At 43.3% G+C, this 20,656-nt stretch overlaps 1 protein-coding gene across 1 annotated transcript; it reads right to left on the bottom strand.

The window, feature by feature from the left end:
* Nucleotides 1-714: 714 nt before the first annotated feature.
* Nucleotides 715-20,047, bottom strand: LOC121559463 (cadherin-15-like). The gene is made up of 14 exons (XM_041872707.2): nt 19,646-20,047; nt 5,685-5,849; nt 5,090-5,245; nt 4,550-4,694; nt 4,259-4,440; nt 3,960-4,088; nt 3,586-3,771; nt 2,698-2,942; nt 2,448-2,590; nt 2,117-2,350; nt 1,729-1,968; nt 1,471-1,616; nt 1,172-1,366; nt 715-1,005 (listed from the first exon to the last, which is right to left on the bottom strand). The coding sequence occupies exons 1-14, from the start codon at nt 19,697-19,699 to the stop codon at nt 805-807; spliced, it is 2,421 nt and encodes an 806-aa protein (XP_041728641.1). The 5' UTR covers nt 19,700-20,047; the 3' UTR covers nt 715-804.
* Between the last annotated feature and the right edge of the window lie 609 nt (nt 20,048-20,656).

The raw sequence follows: 20,656 nt of genomic DNA, 5'->3' as shown, positions 1-20,656 counted from the left end.
AACTAACAGTATTTAGAAAATCTAAATATTTTCAAATTGTAGTGGTCACATACAGTATTTGAAACGTACAATCCCACAGACGTTCTGTTTCCTTCATAGCATGCTTAGCCCTTTTTGCTATCACTGTTCAAGTGCATGGTCAACCTTTCTCTACATTCCTCCCACATAAAAAGCTTTCTACAAAACACAAACCAAAAACGATTAGAGAAACCTCAAGACAACACACCTGACTGGTAAGGCCACTGTGGCTCTATGGGTGGACTGGCTGACTGGAGGACTCTTCCCTCATTGGTATGCTCTACCATGTGTTTCCTTCCCTTCTCCATTCTGCAGACACACGCGTTCCACTCAGCACAAGGTGAACCGTTCATATGCTGCAGAAGGCTGTGTTAATGTCTCATCAAACCTGTCAGAAACTCACTGAACTGTGAAGAGAATATCAACATTACCCAGGATAGTACCTCAAATGACAACCGTGACCTTTACAGTTGCAAAGAGAGAGATGGGAGAAGGACAATATGTTGTGTCAAAAGAGCCTAAAGAATTGAGCTAATGCACTGCTGGAGACAATTGGAAACCTGAGAAGGAATAGGAACACAGAGATCTGCTCTAAACTTCTGCCAATCAGCCAAATCCCTACCCTGTCCTACACGTAGAGGATGATATCAGGTTCTAGCTTCAAGCAGAGTAGGGAGGATGTATGATGAAGTATAGGGAATTGGGTAGAGTTTAGGAGAAAATGGATGGCATCTGAGGATAAAGCTACAGTAAATGTACTGGTCGCTAAATAACCAGGCAGTCTCCTTAGCGTGGGTCGTACATGTTGGCCAGTTTCTTAAAGCGTGGTCCCCAGTCATTGAGGTAGTCATAGTCCTGGTCGCTGTCTGAGCTGGCTGAGGCGATGGAGCTCAGGCTGCCTGCCAGAGAGCCCTCACCCTCGTAGTCATAGATCAGAGCTGTGTCGTAGGGAGGGACATTGGGGTCATGGTCTGCTGCCTCCAGGCCCTGTGGAGACACAAATAGACAAGAAATAACAAATCTAATCAAATGTTATTGGTCACATACACATATTTAGCACATATTAGTTTCTCTCTGCGGATTTGGACCGTTCTTATTTCAACTGACTACAACAACAGGCCATAGCCAGGGCCATAATGGAATCCTCTCTCACATCGTTGATGAAGTCCTCAATGTCAGTGGGGTCCGCTGGGGGTTTCCGTGGATATGAGGGGGAGGGCAGGTTGTCTGGGTAGTCTTTCCTAAGTGGCTGCTTTCCCCTGGGGATGCCAGAGACTGGAGGGTAGAAGGATGTTGGGAATGGTCCCACATCTGCTGGGTTCCTCAGTAGGTCAATGTTGAAGGCATTCTAGGTAGAGAAAAGGATGAGAAATAGTGTCTGTAGGACAAGATAGGCGATAATGTCACCAGATAACTGGGTTTTGCCAGCTGTAACGTGTTATGTTGTCTGACCTCATCCTCCTCTCCACCACCCTGCTCGTCATAGTTCAGGACGTTGTCACGGATGTCATCGTCTGAATCCCCCACCAGCAGCCCTGCTCCTTTCTTGATATGATGCCGTCTGCAGTTACCCACGGCTACAGCCAGGAGCAGCAACACTGATAACACAGAGACCCATCTCACTGCACAGAAACATTTGGAAAATGGTGTGTATTCATGTAGCTATGTTTTGCTCAGGTGATGTGAGGGTTTACATGAGGTATAACTTACATAGAAGGAGTGCGATGCTGGCCATGATGACCAGTAAGGCGATGAAACTGACACCAACTCGTGTTCCGAATATGGCAGCAGCTTCGGTCTTACATTCACCGTCTTTCCCACACGGACACACAGTCACATTGACCTGAGCGTATGCACTGAGACTAGGGGTGCCAGAGTCTGTCACCAACACGGTGACAGCATATTCCCCTGTCTCTAGCTCTACCAGGGGTCGCAACACTGCATGAGTCTCTGGAGAGAGAGAGAGAGCGACACACACACAGACAGACAGAGAGAGAGGGAGTTGGAATGAGAAGAAGACATAGCATACTACTCCATAACCCATCCTACATGGACTAATGGAGTATCTAATCCTGTCGTTGCTGTATATAGTCCTTACCATTGACCTGTATGATGGTCCAGTTGGCAGACACATTGATGTCTTGCAGGTGGAAGGTGAAGGGTTCAGCGTGAGGGGGCAGGTCCTCATCCACAGCAGTCAGGAACAGACCAGATGTCTCCCGGCCTGACTCGCTGCACACCGTCCCCATCAGGGGGAACAGCTGAGGGAGGAAGTCATTGGTCTCCCGCAAAGTGATCACCAGAGACGCTGTGGTCGAGATTCCACCACCATCTAGGAGGAAATTACATCATTATTCACTGTCACTTCCTGCTTGACCTGATGTCTCCAGTTATGTGAGGTGAATCAGTGGCTAACTCTGGATATTCACCTGTGTCTGTGACTCTGATGACTGCATTGTAAATGTTGTTCTTGACGTGAGGGGAGCGGACATTGAACGGTTTCCTAGCTGTAATTTCTCCAGTCTCGTGATTGATATTCAGCCATCCCTCAGGATCTCTGAGTATGTCATACCTGATGGAAATGACAGTAATGTTTTAATTTCCTTATAGATACAGTATATAAACGTATAGATTCTTATATATTCAGTGTAAACACAAATTAAGATTCACCTATCTTACTTGAGTTTTGCATTATCAGGATCGTAGGCGATGTTACTGGCCAGCACGGTGCCAGGGACCACAGACTCAGGAACCACAATCTCTATGGGGTCTTTATTGAAGCGTGGGGCCTCGTTCTCATTCACCACGGTCACCACCACCGTGGCACTGCTTACAGGGTCCTTGGGGGCCTTGATGCTGAGAGGGTTCACATTCTCCACCGTCAGAGTCAGAGTATACACCTCTTGGGACTCGTAGTCCAGAGCCTGCAAAAAAAATGCTGAGGTTTTGAAAGACAACTTGGATAGTGTGGGTTTGACAGTACCAGTCTAAAGTTTGGATACACCTACTCAAGAGTGTGCAAAGCTGTCATCAAGGCAAAGGGTGGCTACTTTGAAGAACCTCAAATATAAAATATATTTTGATTTGTTTAACACTTTTTTGGTTACTACATGATTCCATATGTGTTATTTCATAGTTTTGATGTCTTCACTATTATTCTACAATGTAGAAAATAGTAAAAATAAAGAAAAACGTTTGAATGAGTAGGTGTGTCCAAACTTTTGATTGGTACTGTACATACCATAAACTACATACCGTTACATATATTTGTTTGTCCGTTTTATGCATCAGTCACATCCTTGAAAATGCCAGCTACAGCCAGTGATATGTCACAGCACAGGACTCTAACGTGGCCTGGTGACATGCAGCCCAGTAAGTCACCACTAGATGGGGATACAGTGTCATGTATCAAGGCTTTGACCACTGTGTGTGATCCAAGGCTCTATACTCTATATATGCGCTATATAAACTGGATTAACTGATTGTCATGTTTGTCATTCTAACATGGAGCCAGAATGTCCCCCACACATTCCCTCTCGCCTTCCTGCCAGATGGAGAATGGCTTACCTTCACCACTGACAAAATACCCTCGTTGGTCACAGGGTCTGTATGAATGGCAAAGTTCCCAGAGGGGTTGCCCTTGGCGATGGTGTATTTGGTCTCCCAGTTTCCTGTCCCTGGCTCATCATTGTCTGTGGCGTTGACCCATCCAATCGCAAAGTCTACTTTGTTCTCCACAGCTGACATAGTGTACTGAAGTCAGGAAACAGAGACACAAAGAAGTTGTGTTGTGTTTTAGTTTATATAAACACATGTGAATGTGTATGTCTATATTTTGAACCTGGTCTGAATGATGTGTCCATATTGTTTATGTTATCTGATAAAAGTAAATTGATGGAAAGGCGCTAACAGCTTCTGAGAGATGAAACAGTGAAACTCACCAGGTCTGGGGAGAACCGTGGGGGATTGTTGTTGATGTCAGTCACATGTATGACTGCATTGGCAAAACTGGTCAACCCCATGCCTGACATGTCAGCAACCTGCAGTTTCAACCTAAAACCTTTAACCACCTGTAAATAATGCACAGAAGTTCCCAGTCATTTATGTCACATACAGTATATTCTGTTACATGAATGAGTTTTTCCTTTCAAACACCTTTCAAAATATTGTGCTTATGTTGAACTAGAAAGGGTATGACCTAAATAATGGGTCAATGAGAAGACAAAGGAAGACCCCCTACCTCCCGGTCTAGGCCCACGTCTCGTGTGTAAATGGACCCTGTCTCGTTGTTGATGCCAAACATGGTCTTATTGATGTGGAGAGGCGGGATGCTCTCCTGGCCAATGATGGAGTAGCTCAGGATAGCGTTGTCTGTGGTTGGGTCGTCAGCATCAGTCGCAGTCACAGACATCACAGATGTGCCTATTAAAACAACTTCAGTCACTCTCTCAGTTCACTACCCAATCAGTTGACATTTTGTGTATCAACTGTGTGTACATCCACGGTGTGTGTAGGTGATGCATGTGTTTACCTGGTACGGAGAATTCAGAAACAGACCCAGCAAAGTCTTTCTGGGAGAAGTTGGGCCGGTTATCATTTTGATCCAGCACTACGATCTCAATTGTGGAGGGATTCTCTAGTCTCTCTCCACTGGGCGACAGGGCAAAGGCTTTCAGCTATAGAGAACAGAAACAGAACATAACTCATATGTTTCTAGACATCGTCTTTTCATTCATAGTGTTTGCTGTTCTTACATGATTCTCAGTTTATTGACTGTGTGTCTATATTCGGCTGCTCGTGTAGGCCTACGAAGCAAGCACTCCACTATAGTAACAGACATGTGCTCAACTTCCCGTCTCACTCAACCATGACAGTCAATGTAATAAAATCGCAGTGGTAGATGTTTAGTTGAAAAACATTGAATTACATGCTAACATTGAATAACATGCTATTATGTTGTGGGACATTCCTTGTTACCCAAACAAAAGAAGGCTTCTGGCTGACCTGCTGTGACATAGTGTAATTTGCGTGTGAAAGGCGACAGTGCTAATGTCTCTCCTGTGAGTTGTACCGTGAAGCTTCTGTATTTCTCTCTGTCCAGGGGAATCATGCTCCTGATCCAGCCCGTTTTATCGTCTATCTCAAACAGGTCCTTAGGGTCCTGGTCAACCCCTGGTCCTTCCAGCTTGTAGATCACTTCTCCGGTGAAAATCTTGTCTGATTTGATCTGGACGAACAAACACCACAGGAAGGCTGGGTGAGAATCTCATTGTAAGGGTGAGAAGAGAGTGAACAGAACAGAACAGCACATAGAGTACCAGATGTGAATTTGGTCACTGATGGGAACTGAGAGGGAGAGCAACAGCACATGAGTGGTTAGTGGTTCTGGAGGTCAGAGAGGCCAGCGTGGCTCTTTCATTCTCAGTTTAAAGGGCTGTCTGTCTGGACAATAACCATGTTCACTCAGTCTGAGAGCAGTGGGTTGTCTAGATCACGTGACTGATCTTACATACCATGTTTGGTAAGATCAATTTCACCGGACCAAAAAGTGTCAGTGTTACCCTAACATTTACATTGTAGTCACTTAGCCAACACTCTTATCAGTTAATGTATACAATATAGAGGCCCTAACATCAGTATAGATATGAGATGTCATGATTCAGCACCTGGACCAGGTTTTCGGGGACCTGCTTGCTGTTCTCCAACACCCTGATTGGAGGGATGATCCAGTCCCTCTTCACCCTGCTCAGCCCCCCACTGCTCTTCTGTCTCCATGGATACAGGATCGCTGGGTTCAGGTCCTCCCTCCCCGCTTGGCCGCTGCTCCAGACCTGGGGGGAACAGAATGGGATTAATTTAAGAAGGCCATTATACACAATTCATTCAATGGTAACTTCAATTTAGATGGTCTGAGTGAGGGCCATACATTTCTGGATGAATTGAGTCATTTAAATCATGATTCATTTTCTTCATGTCAAGGAGTACAGAACCCAAATCCATTTTTATATTTTTGATAGTCATGTTGTGGCTACTAATATCAGTTGGTGAGGGGTGCAGCAGTTGGCCTCTCTCTGTGGCCTTGTGGTGGTGGAATGGTGATCCCCCCTGCCCCATCCCTGATGTGGAATCCACTGGGCTGGGGCGGGTGAGGGGGTGGAGAGGCATGGGTTCAGGTTTCACACACTACATCTCCAGTGCTTAATTTGTAAATTGGGAGGTGCCGGAACAAAAAGTGAGCCCGAGAGGGGGGTGACCTGGGTAGGGCTCTGAGGTACCGGAACGCATGAAAATAAATCACCTTTGTAATAAAGCAAGGCGCTTGCAGAAGTTGCACACATGGGGAAATTATTTTGTAGCCTAGGGTCCGGGAAGAATGTGGCCTTTTATAAGTGCATTTCATGCAATTCTACATCATATTAGATGACTGGAGACTTTACCTCACAAATGATCGAAATGACAGGCTACTTTGACACTGACAGACCGAATCTGAGATCAATACAAAACGACATTGTCTTGAATCCATCAATAGCCTAGGCCTAGGTGTGTGGAGAACACCTTCCTAATATTGAGTTGCCTCAGAACAGCCTCGATTCATCGGGCACGGACTCCACAAGGTGTTGAAAGCGTTCCACAGGGATGCTGGCACATGTTCATGCCAATGCTTCCCACAGTTGTGTCAAGTTGTCTGGATGTCCTTTGGGTGGTGGACTATTTTTGATAGACAAGGGAAACTGTTGAGCGTAAAAAACACAGCAGTGTTGCAGTTCTTAACACAAACCTGTGCGCCTGGGACCTAATATCCAGCCTGGTCTCATAGACTTAGTAAATGTAAATCCGGGTTTGAAATGTTGCGTTTGGTATGGTTACATAAGACAGATGGTTACTTAAGGCAAAAATGAAGGTAGGGTGGTTGGTCGGGGTGGATGGGTGGGACAACCTTAGCATTTTAGCTAATTAGAAACTTTTCAACTACTTACTACTTTTTAGCTACTTTGCAACTACTTAGCATGTTAGCTAACCCTTCCCATAACCTTAACCTTAACCCTTTTAGCCAACCCTTCCCCTAAACGTAACCCTTTTAGTTAACCCTAACCCTAACCTTAACCCTATAACCTACACTCCTAAACTTGACCCAAACTTAACCCCTAACCCTAACCCCTAGCCTAGCTAACGTTAGCCAGCTAGCTAACATTGGCCACCTAGCTAGAATTCGTAATATTCACGTACAGAATAATACGAAATGGTCTGAGACCAGGTTGTACTACCATACCCCATTCAAAGGCACTTAAATCTGTTGTCTTCCCCATTCACCCTCTGAATGGCACACATACACAATCCATGTCTCAATTGTCTCAAGGCTTAGAAATCCTTCTTTAACCTGTCTCCTCCCCTTCATCCACACTGATTGAAGTGGATTTATTAAGTGACATCAATAAGGGATCATAGCTTTCACCTGGTCAGTCTATGTCATGGAAAGAGCAGGTGTTCTTAAAGGTTTGTATACTCAGTGTATATTGTACACTGAACAAAAATATAAACGCAACATGCAACAATTTCAAAGATTTTACTGAGTTACAGTTCATATAAGGAAATCAGTCAATTGAAATAAATTCATTAGGCCCTAATCTATGGATTTCACATGACTGGGAATACAGATATGCATACAGTGCCGTGAAAAAGTATTTGTCCCCTTTCAGATGTTCTCTATTTTTGCATATTTTTGATACTGAATGTTATCAGATCTTCAACCAAAACCTAATATTGTCTCACCCAATGTTCAAGAAGGGACTTTTTCCCCTTTATTCAGATTACAACCCCTCACTTTCAGGTATTTGAAAAGGAAATCATCTCCCAAATATCACTATTTCTAAAACAAGCCATAGAAAGTTGGTTGCAATTTCAATTTAATCCTCCAGTAATGACAACAAATATTGCAACAAACATTGTGGTTAAACTCAAATATACTAATTGATTAAAAAAACGTTCTTTTTTTAGAAAATGTTTTTAAAATGTATAATCTTCGTAAATGATATTATCGGTAGGAATGGTGGAGTTATGTCGCACATGCAGCTAACAAAAACATATGGAAATGCCTGCTCTACCCAAAATTACAACCAAATAATTGCAGCATTACCGCAAAAATGGAAGAGGAAAGTGGAAGGAGGAAAAAGTAAGGAACTTGTCTGTCGGCCTTGCATTAAAGAACATAATTGATTAAAGAAAATTGTGATAAATTTTTTTTTTTACCAGTTTCATTTAACGACAAAAAGATTGACAGCCGTCCCATATAGATTGCACAATAGTTGGGAAGAGATTTTTGACGTACCGATTCTATGCATTGATACGCAAAACGACGCTGGATTCAAAACTTAGAATTATATACAATTCTTGCTACCAATAGAATGTTATTTGTATGGGGGATACAATCTTCCCAGCTCTGCAGATTTGGCTGTGAAGAGACAGAATCATTAGATTATTTGTTTTGGTACTGTCCATTTGAAGCTTGTTTCTGGACACAGGTCCAGGAATGGCTGAAGGATTGCAATATTTGCATGGAGCTGACCCTGCAGATAGCACTACTGGGTGTCATAGTCAATCGATCAATAATATAATAATACTTTTAGCAAAAATGTTTATTTTCAATTCACAAACTGTAGAAACAATTAGAATAGAAAGGTTCAGAACTTTTGTAAAACATCACAGTACAGTTGAAAAATATATGGCAAATAGAAATCCAATATGGATGGTGTTAAGAGATAGATGGGAGGTGTTGAATGGAGCTGAAGGATGGGACTAATAACAACAACTAATAACAACAAGATAACTAGTGTAAGACATAATCTGTGTCCATAATAAGTATATAGGTTATATATTGTGAGCTTTTGTGAAAGAGCACAGTTAGAAAGATATGGCATATAGAAGCATACCAGATGGACATCATGAAAATGATCGGAGGAAGTTCAGGAGTAAAAACAAACAAAATATAATTATTGACTGTGTCCATAAAATGTATATGGTATGTATAAGCATGAAGTAGAGGCCTAAGCATTGTTGTTCACTGGTTTACTCCAATTAGGGAAGGGATGGTGGGGTTGGAAAGTAATAAAGGGAAATATATATATTTTTTAAGGATATGTATGTATATATATATATATATATATATATATATATATATATATATATATATATATATATGTATATGCGTATATGTATGTATGTATATATATATATATATATATATATATATATATATATATATATATATATAACAGTGGGGAAAAAAGTATTTAGTCAGCCACCAATTGTGCAAGTTCTCCCACTTAAAAAGATGAGAGAGGCCTGTAATTTTCATCATAGGTACACGTCAACTATGACAGACAAAATGAGAAAAATAAAATCCTGAAAATCACATTGTAGGATTTTTAATGAATTTATTTGCAAATTATGGTGGAAAATAAGTATTTGGTCAATAACAAAAGTTTCTCAATACTTTGTTATATACCCTTTGTTGGCAATGACACAGGTCAAACGTTTTCTTTAAGTCTTCACAAGGTTTTCACACACTGTTGCTGGTATTTTGGCCCATTCCTCCATGCAGATCTCCTCTAGAGCAGTGATGTTTTAGGGCTGTCGCTGGGCAACACAGACTTTCAACTCCCTCCAAAGATTTTCTATTTGGTTGAGATCTGGAGACTGGCTAGGCCACTCCAGGACCTTGAAATGCTTCTTACGAAGCCACTCCTTCGTTGCCCGGGCGGTGTGTTTGGGATCATTGTCATGCTGAAAAGACCCAGCCACGTTTCATCTTCAATGCCCTTGCTGATGGAAGGAGGTTTTCACTCAAAATCTCACGATACATGGCCCCATTCATTCTTTCCTTTACACGGATCAGTCGTCCTGGTCCCTTTGCAGAAAAACAGCCCCAAAGCATGATGTTTCCACCCCCCATGCTTCACAGCAGGTATGGTGTTCTTTGGATGCAACTCAGCATTCTTTGTCCTCCAAACACGACGAGTTGAGTTTTTACCAAAAAGTTCTATTTTGGTTTCATCTGACCATATGACATTCTCCCAATCCTCTTCTGGATCATCCAAATGCACTCTAGCAAACTTCAGATGGGCCTGGACATGTACTGGCTTAAGCAGGGGGACACGTCTGGCACTGCAGGATTTGAGTCCCTGGCGGCGTAGTGTGTTACTGATGGTAGGCTTTGTTACTTTGGTCCCAGATCTCTGCAGGTCATTCACTAGGTCCCCCCGTGTGGTTCTGGGATTTTTGCTCACCGTTTTTGTGATCATTTTGACCCCACGGGGTGAGATCTCCCAGATCGAGGGAGATTATCAGTGGTCTTGTATGTCTTCCATTTCCTAATAATTGCTCCCACAGTTGATTTCTTCAAACCAAGCTGCTTACCTATTGCAGATTCAGTCTTCCCAGCCTGGTGCAGGTCCACAATTTTGTTTCTGGTGTTTTTTGACAGCTCTTTGGTCTTGGCCATAGTGGAGTATGGAGTGTGACTGTTTGAGGTTGTGGACAGGTGTCTTTTATACTGATAACAAGTTCAAACAGGTGCCATTAATACAGGTAACGAGTGGAGGACAGAGGAGCCTCTTAAAGAAGAAGTTACAGGTCTGTGAGAGCCAGAAATCTTGCTTGTTTGTAGGTGACCAAATACTTATTTTCCACCATAATTTGCAAATAAATTCATAAAAAATCCTACAATGTGATTTTCTGGATTTCTTTTTCTCAAATTGTCTGTCATAGTTGACGTGTACCTATGATGAAAATTACAGGCCTCTCTCATCTTTTTAAGTGGGAGAACTTGCACAATTGGTGGCTGACTAAAAACAAGTATTTGATACACTGCCAATTTTGCAGGTTTTCCTACTTACAAAGCATGTAGTGGTCTGTACTTTTTTATCATAGGTACACTTCAACTGTGAGAGACAGAATCTAAAACAAAAATCCAGAAAATCACATTGTATGATTTTTAAGTAATTAATTTGTATTTTATTGCATGACATAAGTATTTGATCACCTACCAACCAGTAAGAATTCCGGTTCTCACAGACCTGTTAGTTTTTATTTAAGTAGCCCTCCTGTTCTCCACTCATTACCTGTATTAACTGCACCTGTTTGAACTCGTTACCTGTATAAAAGACACCTGTCCACACACTCAATCAAACAGACTCCAACCTCTCCACAATGGTCAAGATCAGAGAGCTGTGTAAGGACATCAGGGATAAAATTGTAGACCTGCACAAGGCTAGGATGGGCTACAGGACAATAGGCAAGCAGCTTGGTGAGAAGGCAACAACTGTTGGCGCAATTATTAGAAAATGGAAGAAGTTCAAGATGACGGTCAATCAACCTCGGTCTGGGGCTCCATGCAAGATCTCACCTCGTGGGGCATCAATGATCATGAGGAAGGTGAGGGATCAGCCCAGAACTACACGGCAGGACCTGGTCAATTACCTGAAGAGAGCTGGGACCACAGTCTCAAAGAAAACCATTAGTAACACATTACGCCGTCATGGATTAAAATCCTGCAGTGCACGCAAGGTCCCCCTGCTCAAGCCAGCGCATGTCCAGGCCCGTCTAAAGTTTGCCAATGACCATCTGGATGATCCAGAGGAGGAATGGGAGAAGGTCATGTGGTCTGATGAGACAGAAATAGAGCTTTTTGGTCTAAACTCCTCTCGCCGTGTTTGGAGGAAGAAGAAGGATGAGTACAACCCCAAGAACACCATCCCAACCGTGAAGCATGGCGGTGGAAACATCATTCTTTGGGGATGCTTTTCTGCAAAGGGGACAGGACGACTGCACTGTATTGAGGGGAGGATGGATGGGGCCATGTATCGCAAGATCTTGGCCAACAACCTCCTTCCCTCAGTAAGAGCATTAAAGATGGGTCGTGGCTGGGTCTTCCAGCATGACAATGACCCGAAACACACAGCCAGGGCAACTAAGGAGTGGCTCCGTAAGAAGCATCTCAAGGTCCTGGAGTGGCCTAGCCAGTCTCCAGATCTGAACCCAATAGAAAATCTTTGGAGGGAGCTGAAAGTCCGTATTGCCCAGCGACAGCCCCGAAACCTGAAGGATCTGGAGAAGGTCTGTATGGAGGAGTGGGCCAAAATCCCTGCTGCAGTGTGTGCAAACCTGGTCAAGACCTACAGGAAACTTACATGATCTCTGTAATTGCAAACAAAGGTTTCTGTACCAAATATTAAGTTCTGCTTTTCTGATGTATCAAATACTTATGTCATGCAATAAAATGCAAATTAATTACTTAAAAATCATACAATGTGATTTTCTGGATTTTTGTTTTAGATTCCGTCTCTCACAGTTGAAGTGTACCTATGATAAAAATTACAGACCTCTACATGCTTTGTAAGTAGGAAAACCTGCAAAATCGGCAATGTATCAAATACTTGTTCACCCCACTGTATATATATATATTAGATAAAGGCAGCCTGAGTTTACAAATAACAAAAAAAATATGATACTTATGATCAAGGTGATACAACACCCAATTCCCCTGTGTGAAAAAGTAATTGCCCCCTTACACTCAATAACTGGTTGTGCCACCTTTAGCTGCAATGCCTGCAACCAAACGCTTCCTGTAGTTGTTGATCAGTCTCTCACGTCGCTGTGGAGGAATTTTGGCCCACTCTTCCATGCAGAACTGCTTTAACTCAGCGACAGGGTTTTCAAGCATGAACTGCGCGTTTCAAGTCCTGCCACAACATCTCAATTGGGATTAGGTCTGGACTTTGACTAGGCCATTCCAAAACCTCAAATGTGTTGCTTTTTAGCAATTTTCATGTAGACTTTATTGTGTGTTTTGGATCCTTGTCTTGCTGTATGACCCAGCTGCGCTTCAGCTTCAGCTCACAGACAGATGGCCTGACATTCTCCTATAGAATTATCTGATACCGAGCAGAATTCATGATTCCTTTTATTAAGGCAAGTCGTCCAGGTCCTGAGGCAGCAAAGCATCCCCAAACCATCACACTACCACCACCATGCTTGAACGTTGGTATGAGGTTCTTACTGTGGAATGCAGTGTTTGGTTTTCGTCAGACATAATGGGACCCATCTTGTCCAAAAAGTTGACTCAAGCTTGCCAAAAAGCACCTGGAAGCACCTGGATGATCATCAAGACTTTTGGAAGAATGTTCTATGGTCCGATGAATCAAAAGTATAACTTTTGGACGACATGGGTCCCATTATGCCTGGCGAAAACAATTACACTCATGTTCATTCTCATTCTCTATCACGCACGCTCTGCCTTTATCTCAAACACACACTCAAGACACACTCAGACACACTCACACCAGCTGTCACCTATGGATTTAGTTCCCGTGCTTTCCCACCCTCTCTCTTACTCACACTTACAGACTCCCCTTTATGTTCAACTCTGCACCTGACTAGGGGTTGGGGGTCACCTTATGAATCCGCTCTCGTGACAGAATTCCTCACACACACACATTCCTTAAGAAAGACACCGCCTGTCATCACTCCTCAGGAGAAAAAGCTCAGCATTTTGTGGTGACAAGATGATCACAGATATTGGCAGATAAGTATTGTCTATGTAAAAATGTACTTGCTAAAAAGATACAGAAAAGGTAACACATTTTGTTCTAATTCAGCTTTTCATCATCAATCTTGAAGTCTGTAGGAACAACTTGTAATAACATGCTAATACAACTAAACAGAATATGTAACATTGACCATAGCCCATTCCTCACATGGCTCTTTCCATACATAAAGACGCTGATATGAGACATACATTATTCGATTTAATCTCTATTGTGTAATGGGACAGGGTGGCCCTTCCCTGTCCCTTAGGCCTGGAGATATGACACACTGGCACTTTGTCACGCTGCTGTAACGTAGAGTCTGAGGAGAATGCCAACCATGAGTGCCATGTGCAGGCTGAGTTAGGAGCAGACTAATCTTAGAGTACTCTATATTCCTGACCCCGACCCTAAGCCACTGGTGTAGCCCTCCCTACGCTCATACAGAGATGTTTACACTCACATACCAGGCTAGACAGCAAAGCCTTCTCACCTTCCACTACCGCTCTGATCACAGATCAGAGATCAAGCTACGGCCAGTCAGAGGCCAAAGGCCCTGTTCAACCAAAATCTGTAACTGGATGACCAGTTAAGACTGAAACAACATTCCTGTTGAATTCCTGATTCAAGTACTCTACAAAAAAATTTACTCTGCAACTTATGAATTCAAACGGGCTTTTTTGTTGTGGGGTTACTGGTTGTGAATTAATACAACAACAGCTCAGGAAGAATAACTAAAGTAAAATAATAGCATATACTATTAGAATTAGAGAAATAGATGTTGCGGTCTAGCCTTGTGAACCAGAACTGACCACTGTGCTCCTGTTTAGTTTCGTGAGATCAGGATGTTGAATGGGGCTAGAGGTCTACATCTGATAATTTGGAAAGAGCCTGCTACATCGGAAGACAGACCCAGTTAAAATCATTGTGTTGATCTCCTGTGGTCTGAACTCCATCTGGGTGGCAAACAAACCCAGGAGAGCTCTGTAATGTCTTAATCTCTTTTCCAGTTCAGCGCTGACTGGGCTACACCTAGGAGTCATCTTACCAATTAGCACCAGTCACCTCTGACAGCTAGGGTGAAGGACAGCACACCATCCTCTTTCTTCTCACCAACATTAACTGTTTTAGGGACTTTTCCCCAGATACTTTTACACCTTGGCCTCTCACCCTGTGGCCAGAGAGCAGTTAGGACAGTTGCCTGGTGCCTCATGGGGGTCAACACCCCCGTTAACACAGTGAGGAGTACTGCACTCTGAAGTAGGTAGGTAGGGTAAGGAATCTTTTTCTATAAGTCTGCTGTTGACATAAAGTGTCTCGTGGTACCAAACCAGACTACATCATCATTTATACACAACCTTTCATTTGTTTATTTGTGTTGATTTGCAGCCTGGTTACTGACGCGGCCAAGAGGAGGGAATAAGCTGGCAAACGTATTGGGGAAGTTTAAAGTATCAGAACATATGTGTTATTGCGGTCAGTGTTACTGATATCAAGGGCAACACCAAGCTTGATATACAACTATGCAGAGTATCTAAATAAGTTGTCACTGTGTATTTCACAATCAAAGCATCCAGGATCTTATTCGCAGTGTGATATAACATTTACAGTCAAAAGGTTTGGGGCAACATTTCAACGTAATAATCTGTTGCTGTGATGAAAATATTGCTCAGACTGAGGCCACACTGAGGAGCTGAAGTGAGACTGTCACACTTTCATGGGTAGTGTCAGCAGCAAGGACCCTTGGTAACTCGCTCTAACTGTTGTCTCTAAAAATAGCTTTGAAAGTGTGCCAATCTCTCAGACTCATTTAGATCCTGCATTTTGTGAATGAAACATAGCTGCTAGGAGACCAACATATGTCCCATGGAGTGGATAATTATTACTAAAGCTTGGTAGATAGAACATTATACCGTAGTCTACTATAGTATCCAAGGATGAAATTATTCAAATTCATTATGTTGAGTCAAGGATGCTCAGTCAGGGGAGGGATTCACACACACACACACATACACACACACACACACACACACACACACACACACACACACACACACACACACACACACACACACACACACACACACACACACACACACACACACACACACACACACAGTTATACACACACACAGTTATACACACACACACAGTTATATCTTATCTTCCAGTGGAAAGCTTCATCATCTCAATAAAAACATAATGTGAGTTCTGCTACAGGTGCTAAGACATAAACATATAATCTCACTCTGAAATATATAAACATCATGATGTACAGCTTGGATGTGATGTCACATTTGTAGGTTTACATGGGCTTAGGAGGGCTTTTGGAATGTTCCAGAGCATACAATCGGCTAGCCATAGTTGCCATCTACAGGTATCTTCCTTGCTGGGCACCATAACCCTGCTCTCACCTTTTTTACCAGAGTAATACATTCCAATCAAGTCACGCATATGGCTGGGTCAGCTGGTCCAAACCATGGGAGGGATATGGTGGGGGAGCATGACTGATGCCCTTCCCTAGAGTGAGAGTTGTATATCTTCAGAGCTATTACTAGCTTGCACCAACTGTATGGGGTATGTCATGAGAGTAGTAACTCTGTTTGAATTTTGATTTTACAGTAGTAGCTGCTGTGTGATAACACACTTAATTTTGCTTAATTCACTCCATTTACTGCAGCAGGTCATAGTCAGTGCAAGAGACACAGATATTTACCGTTACTCATACATATCTAGACAAAAATATAAGGCTTTTACAATTAGAGTATGCTCTTGCTAGAGTTCCAATTCTATGTCTGCTTTGTTATGGATTCAAACAGTAAGTCATAGCTTTAGACACGTGCCTCTCTAAAATAGAATATAAAATAGACCCCTGAGGCAGCCATGTGCTAGCTGAGTGGAGGTACAGTCTGTGTATGTGAGCCAGCCAGAGTGCCACAGCATGAGCAGGAGGGGAAGAGGGAGAGAATGCAGGCAGCATGCCTGACAATCCCTCTGGCCATGGGGTGGAGGGTCAGACAGGTGCCTCTGTTCCCCTCATGGTCCCCCTGCGTCACTGTTCCAAAGGTTCATTCAGTGTCTTCTAATGAACAGCTATCTACCTCCCTTCCCACCCATTCAGCTATGGCTGCTTGGGCCTCCTATGTTTGGGGGTGCTAGCCAGGGTTTCACGGGAGCAGATGTCTGAACTTCATGACTGCTGACCTAATGAGGACGATGAGAGTTACTTAGGACTCCACTCCCAGAGTGTGGGAGTGAGAATAGAGCTTGTTAATTTGGCGTGGAATTGTATTAAAGCCTGAGGGAGGTTGTACCAGGACCGAAACCACTTCCTCATCTCATCATGTCCCCCTTTCTTTCGCTCTCCCAGCTCTGGCTCAGGAGTCTTCCCACCAGCACCACCCCTACCACCATCCCCACTACCACTACCCCTACCACCACCCCCCCTACCACCACCACCACCACTACCCCTTCTTCACTCCAGGGTCAGTCCTCTTTCAGAGGGTCATGATAGAAGTCCAAGGAAAGACCATTACCGTGCCCATTAACACTGCTGTTTTTGTTCCGTCGGCCTTGTCTGCCACTGCTATTCCCTTATCTCATTCAAAAGAAAATACATTACCTTTTGTGTCAGAGAGAAAACATCCTTTGATGCAAGGCATAAGGTGCTCTGAATGAGATGAGTGTCCCATTTCAAAAATGTATTTTCCTGTTCCTTTCCATGTAATGTTTGTCACATCTGTTGTTGTGAACACAAAGACTAAATGGAACCTGTTTTCTAACAACATGAAGAGACCCTATCCGTTGAAGGGTCACTAATTGGTCAATGACTCAGCTGGTGGTATCACCAAAGCCTGTTACAACATTGGCTCTTTCCCAATTCGTCTTTCCTTCATCTTCGTGTCCTTTCTCCTCACCTCACATTGGAGGAGAAGATCCAAGGCCCCTCCACTCAGATCTTTGAGAAAGAGGTGAGGAGAGTGGATGCCAGCAATTAAGGAAGTATGAATTGGGAAAGAGCAATTGGGAAAGATCATCTCTGGTAACAGTGCACTGACAGTGTGGTTTTAATGTTGAGTCTGCCCCTGTAGTGGAGGCCCTTCCTGTTCCTGAAACCCAAGTCTGTGTAAAACAGAAAGCATCCACACAGACAGAACAGGCCTGTGATTCAGACGCTGAGCAGCTGTACTGAGTGATTTCTTCCAATGGGCATGAACTCAGCACCGGCTGCTGCTTTATGGACGGATTTGTCCCTGATTTCATGGTTTAGGGAGTGGCCGACTCCTCTTTCCGCTGCGGGGATTACTGAGCGGGACAAATGGCATCAAGTACGCATCTGGGAACAGCTGCTGGCCAACATGACCACCTCTGTGAACAGAGCCCACATTCTGTAGGCATGCAAGCAGGCCAGTTCAATACAACCCTCTTTCTTTCCCAGGGATATTCTCAAAAACAACACAGCCTTCCTCCCATAGGAGTATATGTAGTAGGTGTTCGTGAAACCTCATCAGCCACTTTCCACTCACTGGGTTGTAACACCTCTGGCATTTCAACATGGAACACAAACTCACATAGGTTACACTTACACACAGAGCTAAAATAGTTATCTGATGTACTGTATGTAACCAGAGTAACTAGGATCCTCAGGTATGAAGGATCTTGTTCTGTGGTTTTAGGTCTCTCACATCAGTCCACACACAAATAGATTACTGGAAGTCAATGTATAGTCCAAATCATGAATGTGAATGTATGGGCGTTCAAGTGCAGAGTGGGCATTGAGCTACAGTCTATTGTTGGTGGTCCTGGTGTTCATGTTCTTTGGTACGTGTTTGTACTTAAAGTGTATTGCTTTCAGATTACACATTTTGTGATGCAAGCTAAGCCCCATGGGTTGCGTCATCACATACCTGTTCCTCTAACTCACAGTAAGACACATGGCCAATGGCTGGGGGCAAACTGTGACTAACTGGCATTCCCCACGGCTGTTTCATTGATCTATTACCACCATCTTCTACAGCTGATGTCATTTACCATGTGGTTCTCGAATTGGATACGCTAATAAAGAAAATGTGACTCAGCCCTTACCCATTTCAAAACTTTGTCAGCATAAAAATGTACAGTAGGCTAAACATTTTGCCATCATCAATTTGAAGCCATTGCTTAAAAAATGGTTTGAAGTCTTGTTATCCATACGTTTGGAAATTAATTTAGCTGCAAACCTGCAACATCCATAATGATTTCAGGCCATTCAACAGAAGAGGTTACTGAGGGCCAAATGTCTCAGTCTCCAACCTGGGTTCCATTACATGTATAAACAGCCCTAGTGACTGAATGAGTTTTGTTAGTAAAATGTCTGTTTACAATGTCATCCATTATGGGTCTTATAATGGTGTTGATGACAAGCCTGCTAACAGTGGAGCCCTGATTTCCGCCTGATGTATAAAACATCAGCATTCGTTGGTCATTTACAAGAGTATTCATCATCTGATCTACAACGGTTGTGAAATGTTTAGATTAGCCAATAGCCATGTTCACCTCTTCACATGATGTTTATCACTTATATTGATGAAAATCAGTTTATGTTATGTTAAACAAAGCATATCATTCAAATTTAAACATAAACCATAGATTTACTAAATAAACAGTTAAAAGTTTGTCCCACAACAGCCAACCCCTAACTCCTGCACTGTGGAAATATAGGACAAACACAGTTAAAACTGCTTCCACTTGAATCACAATCAAACTGCTTTAAGTAACACATATACATCCAAGTAAAAGTCTGACAAGCAGACTGTGAGAAAATATCAAATGTAGTCCAGTTGGTAGAGCATGACGCTTGTAACGCCAAGGTAGTGGGTTCGATTCCCACGATCACCCATATGTAAAATGTATGCACGCATGACTGTAAATCGCTTTGGATAAAAGAGTCTGCTAAATGGCATATATATTATAGCTGAAATGGCTCCAATTCTGTGTGATTTAAGAAAGTGTAGGCCATGAAGTCTATAGAGAGAGACACTACAGCACTATAGTATAAGAATTCCTACCTGACAAAGGCCAGCCACCAGCACACACAACACTGCCAACCCCCTTGATGCCATCTCCTGTGCCAGCAAACAGATCTTCTCAGCGAACTCCAACACGTACTGTACCCAATGACCACGGTGGCACCTCTTTCTCAAACTAGTTTTAGGAGAAGCTCAGGGTTCCTGGCAGTACTGGGCAATGGAACCAAATGTCTCAAATCCAAACCCCCTGTGTGTCTCTCTCCCTCTCTCTCTCTCTGGGCAGTGAGTGCAGAGGCGATTGAGTGACAGCACATGTGCGCTGGGAGGGCTGAAGTCTGAAATTCTAACCCCCTAGCCCTCCGAGTCTTCAACTGGGACACACCCCAGCTATGGGCAGGGAAGTAGGGGCTCACTGGATGCAGAGAGAGAGGGAGGGAAAGGCGAGAGAGAGAAAGATGGATATATAGAGAGAGATTGAGATAGAAGGGGAGATAGTAAGAGCAAGAAAGAAAGAAAGAAAGGTAAAGAGAGGGACAGAGAGGGGGAGAGAAAGAGGAAAGGAGAGATGGAGAGATGGAGAGAAACAGAAAGATAGAATGAGAGAGAGAGAGAGAGAACGAGATAGTGAGGGAACGAGAGAGCGCACGAGAGAGAAAGAGGGAAATGTGGAGAGGAGAGCGGAAGAGCAGCTGGTGGCTGTGCTGTGTTGAGAGAGCCCTGGTGAAGGTCAGTCCTCAGCAGCAGTGTTCAGTCTGTCACTGCTCTGCTCTGGCCTGCCTGCTGTCCCTGACCCTGGGCCACACAGCCCAGGAGGAGCCTCTGCTGTCTGTACATACTCACACTCAACCATTCACTCACCCTCAACGTACTAATAAAATATTCACTGTCGCAAACAGAACACATGTCCAAAACTACGTCATCTGACTGAACTCCCTAAATTCAGTTAGTGAAGGTCCTCTCTCTACCGTTCTTAACAGGTCATCTGCTTTTCCCTAACTCTGTCACAGACATGAGCCTGTTGCCCAGCTGGAGGTAATTAAATGTCCTAAG

The sequence above is a fragment of the Coregonus clupeaformis genome, unplaced genomic scaffold, assembly GCF_020615455.1.
Source record: "Coregonus clupeaformis isolate EN_2021a unplaced genomic scaffold, ASM2061545v1 scaf0558, whole genome shotgun sequence".
In the NCBI taxonomy this organism is placed as follows: Eukaryota; Metazoa; Chordata; class Actinopteri; order Salmoniformes; family Salmonidae; genus Coregonus; species Coregonus clupeaformis.
Note: the sequence above shows the minus strand (reverse complement) of the source record. Positions and strands in the feature narration are given on the sequence as shown.

What these genes read in the sequence shown, in the direction of transcription:
- LOC121559463 (XM_041872707.2), bottom strand. Translation starts at nt 19,699, where the DNA reads ATGGCATCAAGGGGGTTGGCAGTGTTGTGTGTGCTGGTGGCTGGCCTT. An exon ending in ACGTGGGCCTAGACCGGGAG is followed by an intron (nt 4,089 to 4,258) that starts GTAGGGGGTCTT and finishes CATTATTTACAG; the next exon opens with GTGGTTAAAGGTTTTAGGTT. An exon ending in CACGGTTCTCCCCAGACCTG is followed by an intron (nt 3,772 to 3,959) that starts GTGAGTTTCACT and finishes TCCTGACTTCAG; the next exon opens with TACACTATGTCAGCTGTGGA.